This window comes from Petaurus breviceps, unplaced genomic scaffold, assembly GCF_028583685.1.
Source record: "Petaurus breviceps papuanus isolate PSGF00001 unplaced genomic scaffold, PetGlider_PUasm1.0 91041, whole genome shotgun sequence".
Lineage (NCBI taxonomy): Eukaryota > Metazoa > Chordata > Mammalia > Diprotodontia > Petauridae > Petaurus > Petaurus breviceps.
In genome coordinates, this window is record NW_027187400.1 from 42,335,342 (window position 1) to 42,352,591 (window position 17,250).

Here is a 17,250-nt window from a genome sequence, read left to right on the forward strand (position 1 = left end):
TTTTTCCTAGGCACACATTTATCTTCCTACTTGATGTCCAGAGCTCTGAGACCTCAAGCTGTGACCTGAGGGTAGGAGTGTGAATGTGTTTGGGGTATATACTCCCAGGAGACTGAAGGCAGAACTGAAGTTTCTAGATTTACCAAAGGATCCTAGCAAAGAAAGTGGGTGCCCATCAATTTGGGAACAGTTAGACACCTTGTGATACCAGAAAGTGCAGGAAAAGAAAAAGTGCAGATGGGAGGAATCCAGAGGAATGTGGGAAAAACGTGGGAAGTTATGTGAGTTGATACAGACTGGACAGTTCCTGAAACAACACGAAGGAAAAGATGGACAGAAGGAAGTGACAACCAAAAGTGACCCCAAAGAGTGGCCAGATGACCATGGGTGAGGGCCCCTGGGGGGTTGAAGGCCTCATACCCACCTCAGCTTAGCTTAACTGCCCTTTGTTATAGGGTGGTATGGGGGTGGGGGACAGATCCCCAAACATAAGGCCTATGAAAACAGAACCTGCCAACGGAACACAGAGGAGACGTTTTTCAAATAAGACAAAAGGATGCCAAGAGCCCAGAAGGGCCACTTGTGAGACTCCTGCCCCAAAAGAATGTCCCCCACACCACAGGCTACACTGCACAGGCCTGCACAGGGATAGGGAGGGAAGAGCAGCAGCAGGACGGGCCCGGCCCAGCCAGGAGGGCCTGAAGTGAGCATGCCTGCTGGGAGACAGGCTCCAAGGAGGTCTCAGCACCCAACAGCTGGCTGAAGAGCACACAGACAGATATAGACACAGACACACAAACAGAAACACACAGACACTCACACAGACACACAAACACAGACACACCAAACATACAAGCAGACACACACACACGAGACAGGAAGTTGCAGTAAGAGCCAGGTCAATAGGTGCACCTACTGTGCACCTGGTCCCAGGGAGCAAGAAGGGAAGGGAAGGCAAGAGAGAAGGCAGAGACAAAGGCAGGCCTCGGGCAGCTTGGGTTTCTGGAGGGCCGGCTTCTGAACTGAGTCACAGTCAGAGGCACGAGGCAGGAAACAAGTGCCCCAAGCCTCCCCTCCTCTTAAATGCCATCAGTGGGGGAGCTTTCCAGGGCAGCCAGAGGAGGGCCCAGAAAGGGCGGGGGAGGGGGGCAGAAGCTGCCACTGGCCTGTGACCTCTCTGAGTGACTGCTACTTCTGGTTCACCTCGCCACGCAGGGGAGTGAGGCTTCTGTTGGGCCTTGCTGGGCCTGCCCTGCCCTCCCTGTGGACGATGCTGAGGCGATCCTTAGCAAGCTCCCTTCCTCCTCTTCCCCTGAGGCCCGTCCTGTGCCCAGGTCTGCTTCCCCCAACTGGGGCCTCCTCCTCCCCGTCTTTCATCTGGAGGAGGCTACCACAGCCAACCCCACCCCCGCTCTGGCCTCTCTGGCGCAGACAGAGGCTGCTTAGGGTCCTTCCCAAGGAGAGAGCCCCGAGCTGCTTGGAAGCCCCAACAAAGTCCGGTGCTGAATCAGAGGCCAAGACAGAGCCTCCAGGACTGTCTGCTCCATTTTCTGGAAGCCAATCCACTTCCCCAGGCTGCCCAGCCCTCCAGCTGCTCCTGCTCCCTCCTCTCCTGTCTATTAGACCACTTCTAGGCCCTCCCAGGGAGAACATCAGCTCCTTGAGGGCAGGGTTTGGTTCTCAAGTACCTACCAGAGTGGCCTTTAACAAAGCCCTGCTGATCTACACAGTCACAGTGAAGACACCAAGGCCCCAAAAGATAACAGATGGTCCCAGGTTTAAAAAGAGAGGGGCCTTTTAAGGCCTACCTCTGATTGTATACACAAGGAAAGTGAGGCCAGAGGATGTCAGGTGACACTATGATGGTAAACGACAGAGCCAGAATCGGAACCCAGGTCCTTCAACTCCAAATGATTTGTTTGGCCCAAGGCCACTAGGCTAACACAAGAGCCTACAGCCCCTGGAGCTCTCTCCTCTTGGGCACACATCTCATTTTCTCAACCTCACCAAAAAAGTGGCTTTTTTTGGTGCCAGATTGGGCTCAGTCAATGACTTACTCTGGGTGCCTAAGGTGCCCTGCTGGGTTCCACCCATGACATGCTCTGGGTGCCCAGGGTACCAGCTGTGTTCTGCCCATAACTCGCTCCATGCCCCAGAACAAGTCCTTTCTTTGGGAAGCTTGATTCCAAGTCTCTTCCTGAAAAAAAGGGGGTTGGGGGAAGGGCTCTGTGACTATGACTATGCCAGTCAAGCAGGGGAAGGCCACCAAGCCTGGCTGACAGACTGTCCTCTAGATGAAAGCCGAGCCTGGCCAGGCTTCACTGCAGATAAAGATAAAAAGCCACTATCTGTGGTGGGAGGCAGAGAGGCAGAGGAGAGATAGCCAGGAGCAGCCATGGTCCAAAACAAAGGAATCACCAGAAGGAATGGAGACCTGAGTGGAAAAGCAAAGAAGAGGCCAAAGGACATTGAGGAGAGGAGGCAAGGGGAAGAGAAGCATAGAGAGCCAAGATGCCACCAGGGACCTCACCACTGGCCAGGAATTAAAGGGATGCCAAGTCAGGAGCAAGAGGGGTCAGCTGGAAGCAGGCCAAGTTAGGCTTCAGGCCGGAAGAACTTCCTCCAACTGAGAGCAATCCAAAAGCAAGAGGAGAAGCCCAGAGAGATACAAGGGGGTTACCTCCCGGCAGCTGTCAAACGTCAGCAGGCAGGCTGGAGGCCTGGGCCAGGGCCACTGAGGCCCCTTCTACCTGAAAAGCAGGCATGGCAGGCTTTGAATGAGGGAGGGAGAGAAAAATGGAGCTTCTGCTAACACCTGGTTCTAACTGCCAGGGAAGGTGTTCAGAAGGAGACAGATTCCTTCTGAAGAAGGAAGCTGAGGTTAATATGTAACATCAAACTGAGGGAAGCAGTAAGAGCTGGACAGGGCTGGGGCAGAGACATGGAGAGGCAGAGCCCAAAGGGTCCCTGGCCTACACAAAGGGTCCCTGGCCTGCACGAAGGGTCCCTGGCCTGCTCGAAGAGTCCCTGGCCTGCACAAAGGCCTGAAGAGCTCACTCACAGAGGGGAAGAAATGAGTTGGGTCACTGTCAGGTTGGGTGGGGAGGATCCAGATCAGAAGTTTAAGAGAGGTCCTGCAAGCCGGAGAGATCCGTGTCCTGCGTGGCCCCTGTGGGCCAGGGAGATGGTGACCTCCCCCAAGGAGGCAGATAATTAATCCCTTCTCCGTTCCCTCCCACCCCAACTTCACTCAGTCTGTCCTACTGCTCGGTTTCAAATGGCTCTACGTGTCTTTTCAAACTGACTCCCAGAACGTAAGAACCAGAAGTGACCGCAGGGACCACCTGTGTCAGTGCCAGCATGCCCGCCAAACCCTCCACATGTCCAATGAGAAGCCAGTCTGTGTGCTCAAAGAGCTCCAGATGTGCAGCTGACCCCCACCCTGGGGAAACCACTGCCCTTCTAGAAAGCTCCAAGGGCCTCCCCTGGAGGCCTGGGGGCTCTTCCTACTCTAATGCCCACAAGAATCAAGGTGATACCTCTTCCACATGAGGCCATTCAAATATCTGAAGGCATGACAGAGCACTGACCTTGGCACGAGGAGGACCCAAGTTCAAATCCTACCTCAATCACCCGACTTGAAGTGTGACCCTGGGCAAGTCACTTATCCTGTCTACCTTAGCTCCCTCATCTGTAAAATAGGGATACTAACATCTTACTCCCAGGCTTGTGGGGGTTGAGTGAACCCACGTAAATGTACTCCATGTTATTAGCGATTACAATTGTCCAGAAGAATCTTCTCTTGCTGCTACTTTTTCTCTCCTGCCTACACCAGAGGCATCTTCTCCGGCCCACACCCAGGCCAGTGCCCAAGTGACCACAAGCCACGGAGTCAGGAGAGACCCGCTCCCACCTCCCCAGCTTGCCAAACCAAGACTCTTCTCTGTCAAAGAGTGGATGAGATCAGCAGTGCCTGCCTCTGTGAGGATGCTGCAGGGATCAGAGGGGAGAGTGGACGCGAGCACTTACACAAACGTTGGCTGCTCTTTTCTGGCCCTCCTTGGGACTCCCACAGAACTTCCCCTGCATCTCTCCACATACACTCAGCAAACTCACAATGGTTGGTTTGCGGAGGTCGTATTTCTCTTCATTGACTAGTTTTGGGAGAGCACAGTCCCTCCCTTGAAGGACCCATGCCAAGAGGGTGCTCAGGAAATGTGTTGAATCAGTGGGAGGGGAGGGTCGCCTCAACTGGACTAGAAACTCATGGTGGGTAGGGATTATTCTCAGCAGCTAGTGACGGAGAAGTGCTTGGAAGTCAAAGGAGAAAAGAGAAAAGGATACAAGAAGGACTCCAGAGCCAAAGCATCGGGCCAGGTGAGGAAGGAGGATGAAGCCTCTTTGTAGTTAGAGAAATGAACGGGACGGCTCCCAAGAGTGATCTGCCTCTGACCTCCAACAGTGCTCAGAGCACAAATGGGCCCCTTTTAGGCGTAAGGACAAACCCAGACCAGCTTGTGCTGGACTCCTTTACGACCTCTGAAGATGGAGCACATAAGAGGTGGGTGCCCCCACCCCAGGGGCACTGATAAAGAGTCAAGGACCTGCTCACCAACAGACCCAAGCAGTTTCATGAGAGAAGAGGCCAAAGTCATCGGAAAGACAGTAGCCCTGACCCTCAGCTAAGAATTACCAGCACATAATCCTGCCTGGGGGTCAGCGAGAGGACTGGGGTGATGGTCATCCCTTGAGGTTCAGGGAACATTCAGAATTATCCCCAGACAAGGCTTATACTTAATGCTTTATAGGGGTTAGGGTTGGAAAAGTCTTTAGTCCTCCCTGATTCAACGTGCTCATTTTACAGATGAAGGATCTGAGGCTCAAGTGCCTGGTATAGACTCAGAAAGCCCTGAATGAGGCTCCTGCCTCACCTGGGGCTGCACAGACCTGGAGCAGGCCACTGAGCCTCTTAGCAGGTTCTGCTACTGTGAAATGGAAACTAATACCAGCAGCATTTGCCTCAGGGATGCAGCGTGCCTGCAAGAGGATAATTCAGGGAAAGACCTTTGCAAAGCTCGAAACTCAATATAAAACCAGTGACGATTACCATTATTGTCAAAATGATATATGAAGTCAGTTGTTATGGTTTTTTGTCCAAGGTCACCAAGGTCACCAGTAAGAGAGCAGAATTTGAACTCAAGCCTTCTGGATTCTTTCCAGTAGACCACATTGAGGAACCAGCTGTTTGCACACCTGCCACCTCCCTCCCCCCAGGAAAGTGCCTCCTCCTGCCTCGGTGGGGCAGATCGTCACCACCAACATCCTCCAGGGGAAACTCTCCGGGACTGGGACACATGGGGAAATCTCTTAATGAGATAGCCTCTGCGGAAGTGGCGGCTCTGTGGCGCTGCCAAGACAAGGGGCACTTACACCGGAGGAAACAACGCTTCCCCTCTGACCGCAAAGAGGCAGCTCAAACACGCCAGCTGCCCGGTCACCCAGCGAGCACAGCGGGGCACGGGCTGCCGGGGCGGGGGGATCGGGGCAGCACCCACTGAGCCGCCGGGGCCCCGGTTGACTGCCCCCCCCGCCAGCGGACCCCCAAGCTGACTGCCCCCCAGACTCCCAGCTGACCGTCCCCCAGCCCACAGACTCCCAGCTGACTGACCGTCCCCCGGCTCGCAGACCCCAGTTGCCCCTGGAGTCTGTGACTCCCCTAAATGACACCTCCCCCCGCCCATCCGTCCGCGGCCTCCTGTTGCCCCCACCCCCCCACTCCGACCAGCTTCCACCAGAAGCTGCCAAAGAAGGAAAACAAACCCGGACGGCGGCGGAGATAATGGGGGGGGGGGGGAGAAATTCACCCACAGAGAGACCGGGGCGGCGTGCGGGCCCCGGATCCCGCGGAGCCCAGGCGCTGGGCACACGAGGGCCCAGCCCGGGGCCCGAGGGGAGGGAGGACCCCCGGGCCAAGGTCAGGGTCGGCCTAGTCCCCCTTATGGACCCCGACCCGGGTCTGGCCTGCGCCCCCTCCTCCAGATCTGGGGCTTCCCCACCCCAACCCGGGATCCCCGAGGGGAGGGGCCCCGGCGCCACCGCCCCCTCCCAGCCCCCCCTCACCTGTCACCGGCGGCTGCTGCGGGTCCTCGGCGGGCGCCGGCTCCCGCCCATCGCCGTCCGACGGCGGCCTCCTACGGCGAGTCCCCGGTTCCCGGGTGGCCGTGAATCGTCCTTCCCGTCAGGCCCCAACGGCTCGCGCAGCAGCTCCGGAGCGCGCGCGCCCCCCTCCCGCCGCACTCCTCCCCTCCCTCCCGGCCCTCCCTCCCCGGCTCGAGGCTCGCCTCCCCCGCCCGCCGCCCGCCCCCTGGCCGGAAGGACCGCCCCCTCCTGCCACAAACAGGAACTGACGTGATCAATGACGACAAAGGCGCTTGGAGATGGGGAGGGGGGGCAGTCCGGAAAGCTGCAAGCGCGCAGACTCTCGGCTGAAGGACTCTGGGAAGTCAACAGGGTTGCTGCGCCGGCGCAGTTCCAGAAAGCGGGGGCGACGAGGAATGAAACCAGCGGGAGCGTAAGACGGGCGTGTGGTCTCTCGAAGGGACTGCGCAGGCGCACAGGACGGAAAAAAAAGGAGGGGAAATGTAACTGCCTAAGGGGCGGCAAGGTGCGCAGCCGCAGCTTGCCTCGGGAGCCGCGGCGTCCATGGGCTAGCTCCCAGCAGCTCCCAGCAGCTCTCAGCAGCCCCCAGGCCAGCTCCCGGCCTCGGCTCTCGCCGGGGAGGCGGCGGCTCACACGCCAGCACGAGTTAGCCTAGGAGGGGGAGGCCGTGATGCACGTGGCACAACCTCCTGGAGCGGCCACGCGAAGGGCCTTTCTGAGCAGGGGGCCCTCCAAGGGCCCGGGGAACCCCTTTGTTAACCCCAGGCCGTCTCCAGCCAGGCGCCGGGCAGGCACCGGATCCGGTCCGACGGCCGGGTGCAGTGACATCTCCTCCAGTTACCGTCTGTGGGGCCTGAGACTTCCCTGGCTTTGCGCCTCAGTTTCCCCATCTGTAAACTGAGGGGTTGGGGTCAGGAAGGCCCCCCCAAAGTGTACCGGTCCAGCAGAGATCAAAGCCCGGCGCCCCCGTTGTCAATGCAGCAGAATCGTTCAGGGCAGGGATGGACAGAAGGGGCCAGCAGAGGCGGGGGAGGGGAGGGAGCCCACCCCAGGCGCCTCCTGACACCCTGGTGAGGTGCAACCACCGGCCCTGCCCAGAAAGGCACACCCCAAGCCTCAGCCAAGAAAGCCGCACAAGGGAAAAGGGCACTGTAGACCTGGGTTTCCAGGGCTTCTAAGTCAGAGGCGACCCCAGCTTTATTAACCAAGGGTCACATCAAAAGCCTCCACTCATGTCCTGAATCAAGTCCAGAAAGAATCCAGCTCACACGCAGACGGTGTCATCTTCCGGGAAACCCTGTTCTCCCGGGCCCTGCCTCCCCTTGCCCCCACCTCAGCCCAGGCATTCCACTTTCAGTCTAAAAGTAAAGAACACTTCTTGCTCACATGAGCAAAACAGTGGGAAAAAAACACAAAAATATACGAAAACCCGTTTCCTTTCCCCTCTGCGGCCTCATCGCATCTGTTGGCAGGCAGACAGGCCCAGGTGAAGCTCCTCTGGCCAGCGGGCACCAAGGTGGAGAGCCCTCCCCGGCAGCGCCTTGGCCTCCTAAGAGTTCCTAACAGCACGGCGCCATGGGCGGCGGGGAGGACGCAGGGAGGGCGAGGACAGACGCACTTCAGGCGGAGGACAGCGGGCGGTCTGACCTTCCCACCGGGGCAGAAAACAGAAGAGAAACGAAAAGTGTGAAGGAGGAAACTACTGAAGGCAATCACCTAGAGCAAGCAGGAGAGGGGAAGGAAGGGAGACAGCAAGGGAAGCGAGAGGCCCTCCCTGCTGGCTGGGGGGCACAGCACAGAGAGGGGGGGGGGGGCTAGTCTAGGGTGACAGATCTCTTCAAGGGACCCTGGAGTTGGTCTCCGAGCAGGGTCCATTCAGGTGCTGTATTAGAGAAGAGGGGCTGAGGGGAAATGGCTGTCCATTTGGGCCACTCTCACATTTATCTGGGGGCCAAGTAAAAGCCTGTGGGGAAGGGGCATCCCCTTCCCTGGAAGGAAGGAAACCCGAGAACAGCAGAAAGGGGGGACAGATGTCACAGGAAAAATGAGGAAAGGGGGCAGCCAAGGGTCCCACAGAGAAAGCACTAAATTTCCCAAGTCTTTTATCCAGATCTCAACACCACTGGTTCCCCCAAGGGCTCCCAATCCCATTCCACCAACCATTGTCAGCTGTGCCTCCCATAACACACACATCTGGGGTGGGGAAGCCGCTCTGCCCAGTGCCACATTCCTGGCCTGAAGCAGAATCTCTGATGTGCCCCGCCTTCGGCACACTTCACTGGCCAGATTTCAAATTCTCATGAGAGGACTTGATACAATTTGGACAAGGGGAACTAAAAGGGATGTCTAAGGCAGTGGAGGCAGACTCAAGCAGCTGAGGGCCCCAGAGGACAGCCAGCAAGGGGCTGGGGCTGGGCAGGCCGAGCATGGGAGTTAAGGCAAACACAGCACAGAGGCACTCGGGCGCCTGCTCTCTGTTCCTGTGGCAGTGTTAGTCAGTCTTCCGCCCCAGTCTCTTAAACACACTAACAGTGCCCGTGTTGTCCATCTGCGCACTATGGCCCTCACTTGAGCTGCTCACCCTCGGGCCTGCCAAGGTCCTCTTTATGGTGACCTTGAACTCGGCTGGGGACTTACTCTTGGTGCTGGTGACTTGACTGTCCTGAGCTTCTGGTGGGATGGCGGCTTTGCCGAGTCTCTGGATGACGCTGACTTTGGGCAAGGCTTCTGGCTTTCTCTCAGCAGAGGGGCCCCGGCTGCTCCCTAAGCGCCGCAGGGTGGCTGGGACCAGCTGGGGTTCTGAGCTAGTGGCTTTTGCCTTGACGGTCACCCCCAGGGGGCTGCTGTCCTTGGTAAAGGGCTTGCCCATCCTCTTCAGGACCCCAGCATACTGCAGGACGGAGTTGTCATCATCACTGTCCCCTGCCCGCTCCTCGTCTGTCTCCAGGGCATCACCTAATCGGCTGAAGACACCTGTGGGCTACATGGGAACCAAAGGGGTCACCAGTTAGAGCAAAGGATGAGCTGGGAAGTTTCATATGCTTCCCTTTCCCCCACCTCACCTTATTCCCAGTTGTTGTGTCAGCCTTGGTCTCAGCGCCAAGCCGGTCAAATACAGATGTTCTCTGGACACCTGGGAGGGAAGTCAGTCAGTCAAACAGCTCATGCTAAGTGCCCCTGATGGCCACAGCCCTATGCTGGGTACTGCGGGAGATACCAAGGAAGGAGAAGACACAGTCCCTGCCCTGAAAAACACCTGGGCTGATGGAGGAGCCATGGCAACCCTCGGGAGGTCTCAAAGGATGAGAATGGGCTTCAGGCATGTGAAACAAAGAGAAGAGATGGGATCCAGGACATAATGAGATGGCTGAACACCATCAGCAAGAAGCCAAGCTGCACATGATCCTCCCAACACAGCCTGGGACATGGCTGATGAGGAACAGACCTCCTCCCCAGCCAGGCCCTGGAGGAAGGGTGCCCTCGGGAGATGCGGGATGAGCCCCTGCCCTCACCTTTGGCTGCCTGCTGCTCCAGGATCTTCCGTGTCCGAGGCGTGGTCCCCTTGGGCATGGTGATGATATACTTCCCTTCCATCTCAGCAGTCACTCGGCGTCTCCGCTTCACGGGCACATCTGCATTCTCCTCTTCCAGCTGGTCCAGAGCTAGGAGAGGCCAAATATGAGATAATGGGCAGCTCAGTCAGGAACCCTCCCAAATCTTCTAGAATGGGGGAAGGAAGGGCTCCTTCACTCCAAACAGGGGCAACACAATCAGAAAATTGCCCCCCTTCCCACCTTCCATCTCATTTCACCCACAGGACTCAAAACCTAGGAATTTCTTTCTAGGGAACATCTCAGCAACTGTCACCAGAGCCTTCCCAGGAAGATGCAATCAGTGAGAGGATCCCCAAGGAGGCAGAAGTTCCCCAGAGGCCCCCAGGCCACCCCCCCCCTCCTTCCCTCATCCTCACAGGTGCCCCACCACTGTGCTCCCCATACCAGCAGCTTTGGCATGCTTAGCAGCCATCTTGTTGGAGACGGTGACGGAGATCTTGGAGGCACTGGCGTCGGGACGCCTGGCAGGAGTGCTGGGGGGGGAGTCCCGACTCAGACTATTAGCGATCATCCGAGAGGCGGCTGGAGAAGTGACCGAGGGGAAACGAGACTCACAAGCAGGGCTTGGACCATCAAAGCCTGGGGAGCAGGGTAGGGGAAGGCCACTACTGGGTGACCCAGACTTGACCCCCTCAAAGCTCTGAAGAGCTAAGGCAAAGCCACAGAGAAATCAAAGACACAGCCACAAAGGAAGGGGAAATGGAAATGGGTGCTGAGGCCTGGCTTCCAGCTCACCTCCACTATCATTCTTAGGGTAAAATAGGGCTGACATTTCTATCATCCTTCCAGATGTGGGGGAGGCTTTCTGTTCATTGGCTCCTATGACTCTCCTAATATCCTCATAGTATGTGGCGGGAGGATTAGCATCACCACACCATACCGCTGCCCCAGTGCCTGAGGCGGCCAGAGCCTGGCAGCCCCCACCATGCCACACCGCTGCCCCAGTGCCCGAGGCGGCTGCTCTCATGGGCCCAGGAGAAGAGTTGAGCAGGGAACCCTGTTGGACAAACTCACCGCTGGTGGCGCTGCGCCTGAGCTCTGCCTGAAGGTGGCTGGGGCTGGAAGCCAAGGACTCAGCAGCTGCTTTACAGACGTCCTGTCAAAGACAAGACAAGTGTCTCTGGTGCCCTGGACACCTCTTTGTGCATGGGAGGCTGTCACTGATGATGACAGAACTGGGACAGTCTGGCTCCTTCGGGCATGTGGGTTCGGATACTGGCTCTGTGGGACCTAGAGCAGTACACTGCTCCCTCTGGGCAGCCCTTGGTTCTCTCATGCTGGGCAGTGTGATTGGTGCCATGGAGGTGGTCAGAAAGACCTCGAGTGGATTCTGGTGTGACCATGTAGGACTCCAGGAAACAATCACTAGCCTGGCCTCCTTGTCAAATGCAGATCTTCATTCTGGGGCACTGATCTCATAGGACATCGTGAAGCCCAAAGGAAGGGGGCCTGTCAGGTGCTTCCTAATGGTGATGATTACATCACCTTGAATGTATATCCCAAACAGTTCTGCTGAGGGAGGGGGAAGAGGCCTTGTTCCCAGGCCATTCCACTTGATGTCAAGCCATGTAATCTAGGAAAAGGGCTGAGACTCAGGAGAGCATCATGGGGTCTGCTGTCTCCCCAGCAAAGAGTCTAAGGAAGCTTCCTAGTATAACAGATAAAAAAAGGGAAATGCCAACTCACTCCCCCGATTCCTTGACCATGGAAGACCAAACACAAGGTAGGAAACAGAGTCAAGCCTTCTTCTGCCCCCTGGAATACCTCATGAGGGGGGTCCCCATTCCCCCCAAGGACAGTCTGGGTCAGGGGGCTGTACTCTCTTGGGGAGCCATTCTGCCCAGGCTGCATGGAAGGGTCAGCCTCACCCACCTGGCGATACACCACCTTGGCGTGCTTGAGGATGGCGATGATGTCGCCCACCACAGTCACGCCGAGCTCATTCATGATCTCCTTATTCAGGTCCAACAGCATGTTCTTCTGGATCCTGCGAGGAATGCTGGGCAATGAGCAGGGGAGCCCAAGCTGGGCACTAACCCACCTTCCTCCCCACCACAGATCTGCCTTACCGATTATCTACAAACATGACTGCATAGTTGACAGCAGGCCCTGGAGGGATCCCGGCTTCCTTGAAGAACTGAATCCATTCTGATGTAGCTATGGAGAGACAGGAAGGAAGTCAGAGAACCAGTGAGGTATCTTGTCAACCTAAACCATGCTGCACCCTGGCTCCTGACCCACCCAGACTCCTTCTCCACAACAAAACCCAATCTTATGGACATAGAAGCACCTCCAGCTTAGCTGAGCCCCAGCTAAATGCTCACCCCTCCTTCTCTTATCACTGAGAGCGTGTCACAGAATGTCCAAGTTGGACAACATCTCAGAAGCCATCTTTTCTGCTGACGTGGCCCTCCACAAAGATGCCCTCCCCCAAAGTCCCCTTTTATCTGAGAAGCCCCCCTGGAAGCAGAGCCCCGCATGCCCAGACACAACCCACTTCACTTTAGGGCAGATACAGTCATTAGTAAATTTTTCCTTACTTCAATCTTAAACTTGCCTCTTTCTAAGTTCTACCCACTATCCCTTGTTGGGGGGTGTTCTGGAGCCAAGCAAAAGAAGGCTGGTCCTTCTCCTTCCACTCTTTTGTGTCCTTAGAGACCCCATCATGTTCCTTCCTTCCTTCCTCTTAAGTACTCCCTTCTAAGGCAAGATTTCCCCAGATCCTGTAGCCAACCCTCACAGGTCACCATCTTGGGGCTCTCCACTATCCTTCGGGCCCTTGGAAGAACATCCAGGGGAAAAATGGCAAATCTTCTAAGGAATGACTAAACAAATTATGGTATATGAATGCAATGGAATATTATTCCACTCTAAGAAATGATGAAGGGGTGGTTTCAGAGAAACTTGTAGGTAATGATGCAAAGGAAAACCAGGAAAACAATTTGCATAACAATAACACTGAAAAGAAATCAACTAGAAAAACTTAAGAACTCTGGCCAGTACAGTGACTAGCTACAGTTCCTGAGAACTAAAGAGGATGTGTGCAACCATCTCTGCCTATTTGTTATGAGTCCTGGATCTGTTTTGTGTTTTCTAGTTTTGGGGTGGGGGGGGGGGAGAAGGGGGTGTGGGGTTAGGGATAGGCTAGCAAGAAAAAATAAAGAAAGAAAAAATCATGAAAGAATTGTTTTTAGAAAGAGAACAGAAGGAAGGCCAGAAAGAATCACAGACAAGCAGGACAGCTTTAAAAGTTACATGTTGAATTTATTACATATTGAAAAAGAAAAGCAAGCTGCACATAACAGATTCATAGTTTCATGTACAATCCTCTTTTTCTGTTCTGATGTCTATACACATACACACACACATATATGTGTGTGTATAAATGCTCACTTTATCTGGTTAAGTTCAGGATAAAAAGATTCTGAAGAGCACCCAGGAGACGCTCTATAGTTATTGGACACACCTACATGCATAACACATAATAGTTAACAGTTAGCATTTAGTTAGCAAGAATTAATAGCATGGAGGCAGCTAGTGGCACAGTGGATACAGCATGGGACCCCAAGTCAGGAAGACCTGAGTTCAAATCCAGCCTCGGACACTTAACTAGCTGTGTGAGCCTGGGCTAAATCACTCAGTCTTTGCCTGTCTCAGTATCCTTCCCTCCCAAGGTTGTCAGGAGAGCCAATGAGATATTTATAAAATGTCTTTTTAAAAAGCACTTGGGGGGGTGGCTAGGTGGCACAGTGAATAGAGCACCAGCCCTGGAGTCAAGAGGACCTGAGTTCAAATCCGGCTTCATACACTTAACACAAAAACTAGCCGTGTGACCTTGAGCAAGTCACTTAATCCCAATTGCCCTCTAAAAAAAGGGCAAAAAATATATAAATAAAAATTATGGGGCAGCCAGGTAGCACAGTGAGTAAGAACACCGGCTCCAGCGTTGGGATGACCTGGGGATCGAATCCGGGCTCAGACACTTAGCACCCACCCAGAAATACCTGGCCGTGTAACCTTGAGCAAGTTACTTAACCCCAATTGCTTAAAAAAAAAAGCACTTAGGGCAACGCATGGCACATAGTAGGTGCTCTACCAATGGTTATTATAAGATGCTTTACCTGTAAGTAACCTGACACAGACATTAGCACATTCCATCAGACTGCCAAATGCTCCAGGTTAGGGAGGATTCCATAAAGCTAAGGAGGTCTGGAAGAGGGAGGAGGAAGACCCACTAGTGGGACCAAACTCAACAGGAAAGAGAAATCTAGATCTCAAGCAAACTTCTTTCAGCCAACGGCTGATTTCTTTGCTTCTGGCCACGAGCCTCAGAGTGAGAGCTTACCTCCTCTGCAGAAGCACCAAGAAGCAGGCTACGGATGCCACAGCATCCCCGTCTGTGCAACAATGTGGGCAAATAGACTTGTGCCCACACAACACGTAGGAATGCACACACACATTTTTCCAAGTCTGAACGCTCTGAAGGCTATCAGAAGGTTCCCAGAGCACATTGCCAGTGATTTTCCTAAAGCCCAGGTCAGATTGCCACTCCCCAATCAACAAACTCCAGGGTCTCCCTATTGCCTCTGAGACCAAATGGAACCGTTCGACTTTTTCAATTCTTTTACAGACTGGCCCCCAAATAACCTTTCCGGCCTAATCTCACATCATTCTCCTTCCCTACACTCTGTAGGAATCATCCCCCACCCTGTGTGTCTCCCAGGCCTGGAATCAGCTCCCTCTCACCTCCTCCTCCTCTCAAGAGCCCTCATTTCCTCCAAACCTTGGCTCAAGCGCCATGTCCTCCAGGAAGCCTTTGGCAATCCTTCCCAAAGAGCCTTATTCACTTCGTGTTTACTACAGGAGCGTTTGTACGCCAGGCCCACTTCATTTTGTCCTTGTAGCCTTACTGCTTACCACGATGCCTGTCATACAGTCAGTGCTCCATTCCTATTTATGGTCATACACACACACACACGCACGCACGCATGCACATATACATGCACACACGTGCACACATGCATACATACATCCCTCCCACCTTCTGCTGGAAGTCCTTCTCTACGATGTCACTTTCCATCACCTCTATCAATCCTGTACCTACATCATTATTTACAGGTTCTCTTACCCCATCTGAATGTGAGCCCCTTGAGGGCAGGGACACTGCTTTTGGTGCCTGGCACACAAAAGGCACTTAACAAGGCCTTCTTGAAGGAAAAGCAGCTCAGAACTGGAATGCACTTTGAGGCAGACCATAAGAATGGGCGGCTCAGCAGGAAGCGCCCTGATCAACTCCCTGATCTTTTTTCCATTAGCTCTGCTTAAAGGCCAGAGATCCCAGGAGCCCATGCTAGCTTCAGAGGGCTTTGATACTCACACCTCCCCCAGCATCCCTCAGCCTCAGGAGCTCCACAACATAAAGCCTGGAGAGAAAAGGCAGGGAAGGAGGCTCCGGTCCCTTCCAATGTTCTCAACAGAACTTGCTAGGCCTAAGAAGGAACTAACTGGTCAGAATCCACGGGGAGAACTAAGAGTCAAGCAGTACCCAGTGCTGGACCTTTCCTAGAAAGACCCAGGAAACACGCCTGAGCCTGGTACACCTGGGTCCTCTGAGCCTCAGAGGGAGCAGAATGGAATATTCTCACCAAAGCTGCAGCTGGGATAAAGGCAGGGAGAGAGGAGAAAGGAGCCCTTTACAGGAGCCCTAAGCACAGTGGCTTTGGGCCTGAGGTCCTCAGCCTGCATTCCACATGCCGGCAGCTGTCGCTGTCACTACAACACACAGGATTTGCCTGTCATGACAGCTAACCCAACCCCCACCGCCCTCATCAAGTGGAAGGGGTCTGGGAAGGCCCTTACAGACTCACCCATCGTCACAGACACCATCTTCTCCCCAAGCACGACAGAGTGGGCACTCCCCAAAGCAGCCTAGGAGGGGGGAAGGAAAGGCTCGTGAGTAGGCCAGCCAGGGCTGGCATTCCTGGGCTGAGGTTCAGAGCCCAGGAATAGCTGGTAAACAGCTGTCAGAACGTCACCCGAAGGCCTTGGCTGTCACTGCCCCAGACCCAGGGGACGTGCAGAGAGCCCCTTCTGAGGGCTCCTTCCCCAGCTTTCAGGAGAGGGTCTGACCATTTTTAAGGGGGGAAGGAGGAGACAGAAAAAGGCGCAGGATGACCCCAAACGGGGTCACAGGCCACGCCCACCCCTTCTAACCTCCCTGCTTTCCCCTCTTTTCTTCTGCTTCCTGTCCCACTTTGCTCTACCCCATTCACAACCATGCTGTCTTCCTTCCTCTATCGCCAACATCCACTCCTTTTCCAACAAATTTAACAAACATTTGTTAAGCCTCTGCTCCAGGCAAGACCCTTGCTAGGTACCAGAGAAAACACAAACATTAAATATGTCTGTGTCCTCAAAATGCTTGGAGTCGCTTAGAGTCCCACAGTTCCAGGCGAAAATCTTAATTCAAATCCTACCTTAGACACTGATTAGCTGTGAGCTCCTGGGCAAGTCACCTACTTTCTGCTGCCTCAGTTTCCTCAACTGTAAAATGGGGACAGTAACAGCACCTACCTCCCAGGGTCCTGAGGGTCAAAGGCGCTAACCTTTGTAAAGCTCTGCAAACCCTGGACTACGTGAAGGCCGGCTGCCAGCAAGGCGAGTCGCAAAGGCCGGTCACTAGAACCCTGACGGTTGGCAATTTTCTGACCCGCCCTCCTTCCCCCTCTCGGCTGACTCGAGAGGAGGCCCCTTCCTCTGCCTTGGCGCCCGGGGAGGGGGTGACTAGGCTGGGAAGTGGCCCGGCTCTGCTCCATCTTCGGCCTCCCGCGGCATTCCCCCGCCTCGGGCCCCGGACGCCGCGGGGCTCCCCCATGCTGGGGGTCTGGGCTCCTCTGCAATCCTGTCTGTCCGGCTTTCTGAACAGAAAGGCAGGACCGCGAAGTTGGGGGGCGGGTGGGGGAGGGGGTCGGCGGCGAGCCTGCCCCCCAGCGACCCACTGGAAGCTCCTCGGGGGCAGGGGCCGGCCCTTTCTGTCCGGATCTCGGGGGCCCCGGAGCACCCCGACACTCAGCAAAGATTCCCCGGGGCTGGGGCCCTGCCACTGCACAGAGGAGGAAAACTGAGGCCCAGAGGGGCCGGGCCACGACTCCGGGAGTCACGCGGCGACTTCCGGCAACCACCCGCCCACCTTTCCAATCCCGCCGGGCCGGGGTCCGCTTCCCCCTCACCTGTCACGGGTCTCAGGCTCCCGCCCTCAGCCCTGAGCCAACGGGGCCCCCCCCTCCCACCCGCCTCAGTCCCGGCTGGACCGGAAACACCACTCGGCGCGCGCCGGAAGAGGCCCTCCCCGCGAGGGGAGGTGGGGCCGCTCTAGCCGCGGCCGCGACCATAGAGCAGGCGGACTCCAGGACACGTGACCCAAAGCGTGGGCGCCTGCCGAGCAACAGGCTCTACCCCACCCTCACCCCCACCACCC

At 55.6% G+C, this 17,250-nt stretch overlaps 2 protein-coding genes across 8 annotated transcripts in view; both read right to left on the minus strand.

Moving 5' to 3' along the window:
* Window positions 1-6,305, minus strand: part of AKT2 (AKT serine/threonine kinase 2) — a 42,758-nt gene extending 36,453 nt beyond the window's left edge. For both annotated transcript variants that reach the window (XM_069078847.1, XM_069078848.1), the window contains exon 1: window positions 6,121-6,305. The gene's annotated coding sequence lies outside the window, so the exon portion shown is untranslated. The remainder of the gene's footprint in view (window positions 1-6,120) is intronic.
* A 1,016-nt stretch (window positions 6,306-7,321) lies between these two features.
* On the minus strand, window positions 7,322-17,139 carry CUNH19orf47 (chromosome unknown C19orf47 homolog). Of its 6 annotated transcripts, XM_069079334.1 has the most exons (10): window positions 15,641-15,701; window positions 13,895-13,982; window positions 11,843-11,930; window positions 11,646-11,760; window positions 10,788-10,869; window positions 10,158-10,421; window positions 9,672-9,821; window positions 9,222-9,292; window positions 8,797-9,139; window positions 7,322-7,806 (listed from the first exon to the last, which is right to left on the minus strand). In XM_069079334.1, exons 2-10 carry the CDS (start codon window positions 13,929-13,931, stop codon window positions 7,709-7,711), a joined length of 1,248 nt encoding a protein of 415 aa, XP_068935435.1. In that variant the 5' UTR covers window positions 13,932-13,982; window positions 15,641-15,701; the 3' UTR covers window positions 7,322-7,708. The 6 variants fall into 6 exon arrangements, with proteins under 6 accessions (XP_068935435.1, XP_068935434.1, XP_068935438.1 ...); XM_069079333.1 differs by lacking the exons at window positions 7,322-7,806; window positions 13,895-13,982 and adding an exon at window positions 17,003-17,139 and having other exon boundaries at window positions 8,245-9,139; XM_069079337.1 differs by lacking the exons at window positions 7,322-7,806; window positions 13,895-13,982 and adding an exon at window positions 17,003-17,138 and having other exon boundaries at window positions 8,245-9,139; window positions 10,158-10,295.
* Window positions 17,140-17,250: the final 111 nt, after the last annotated feature.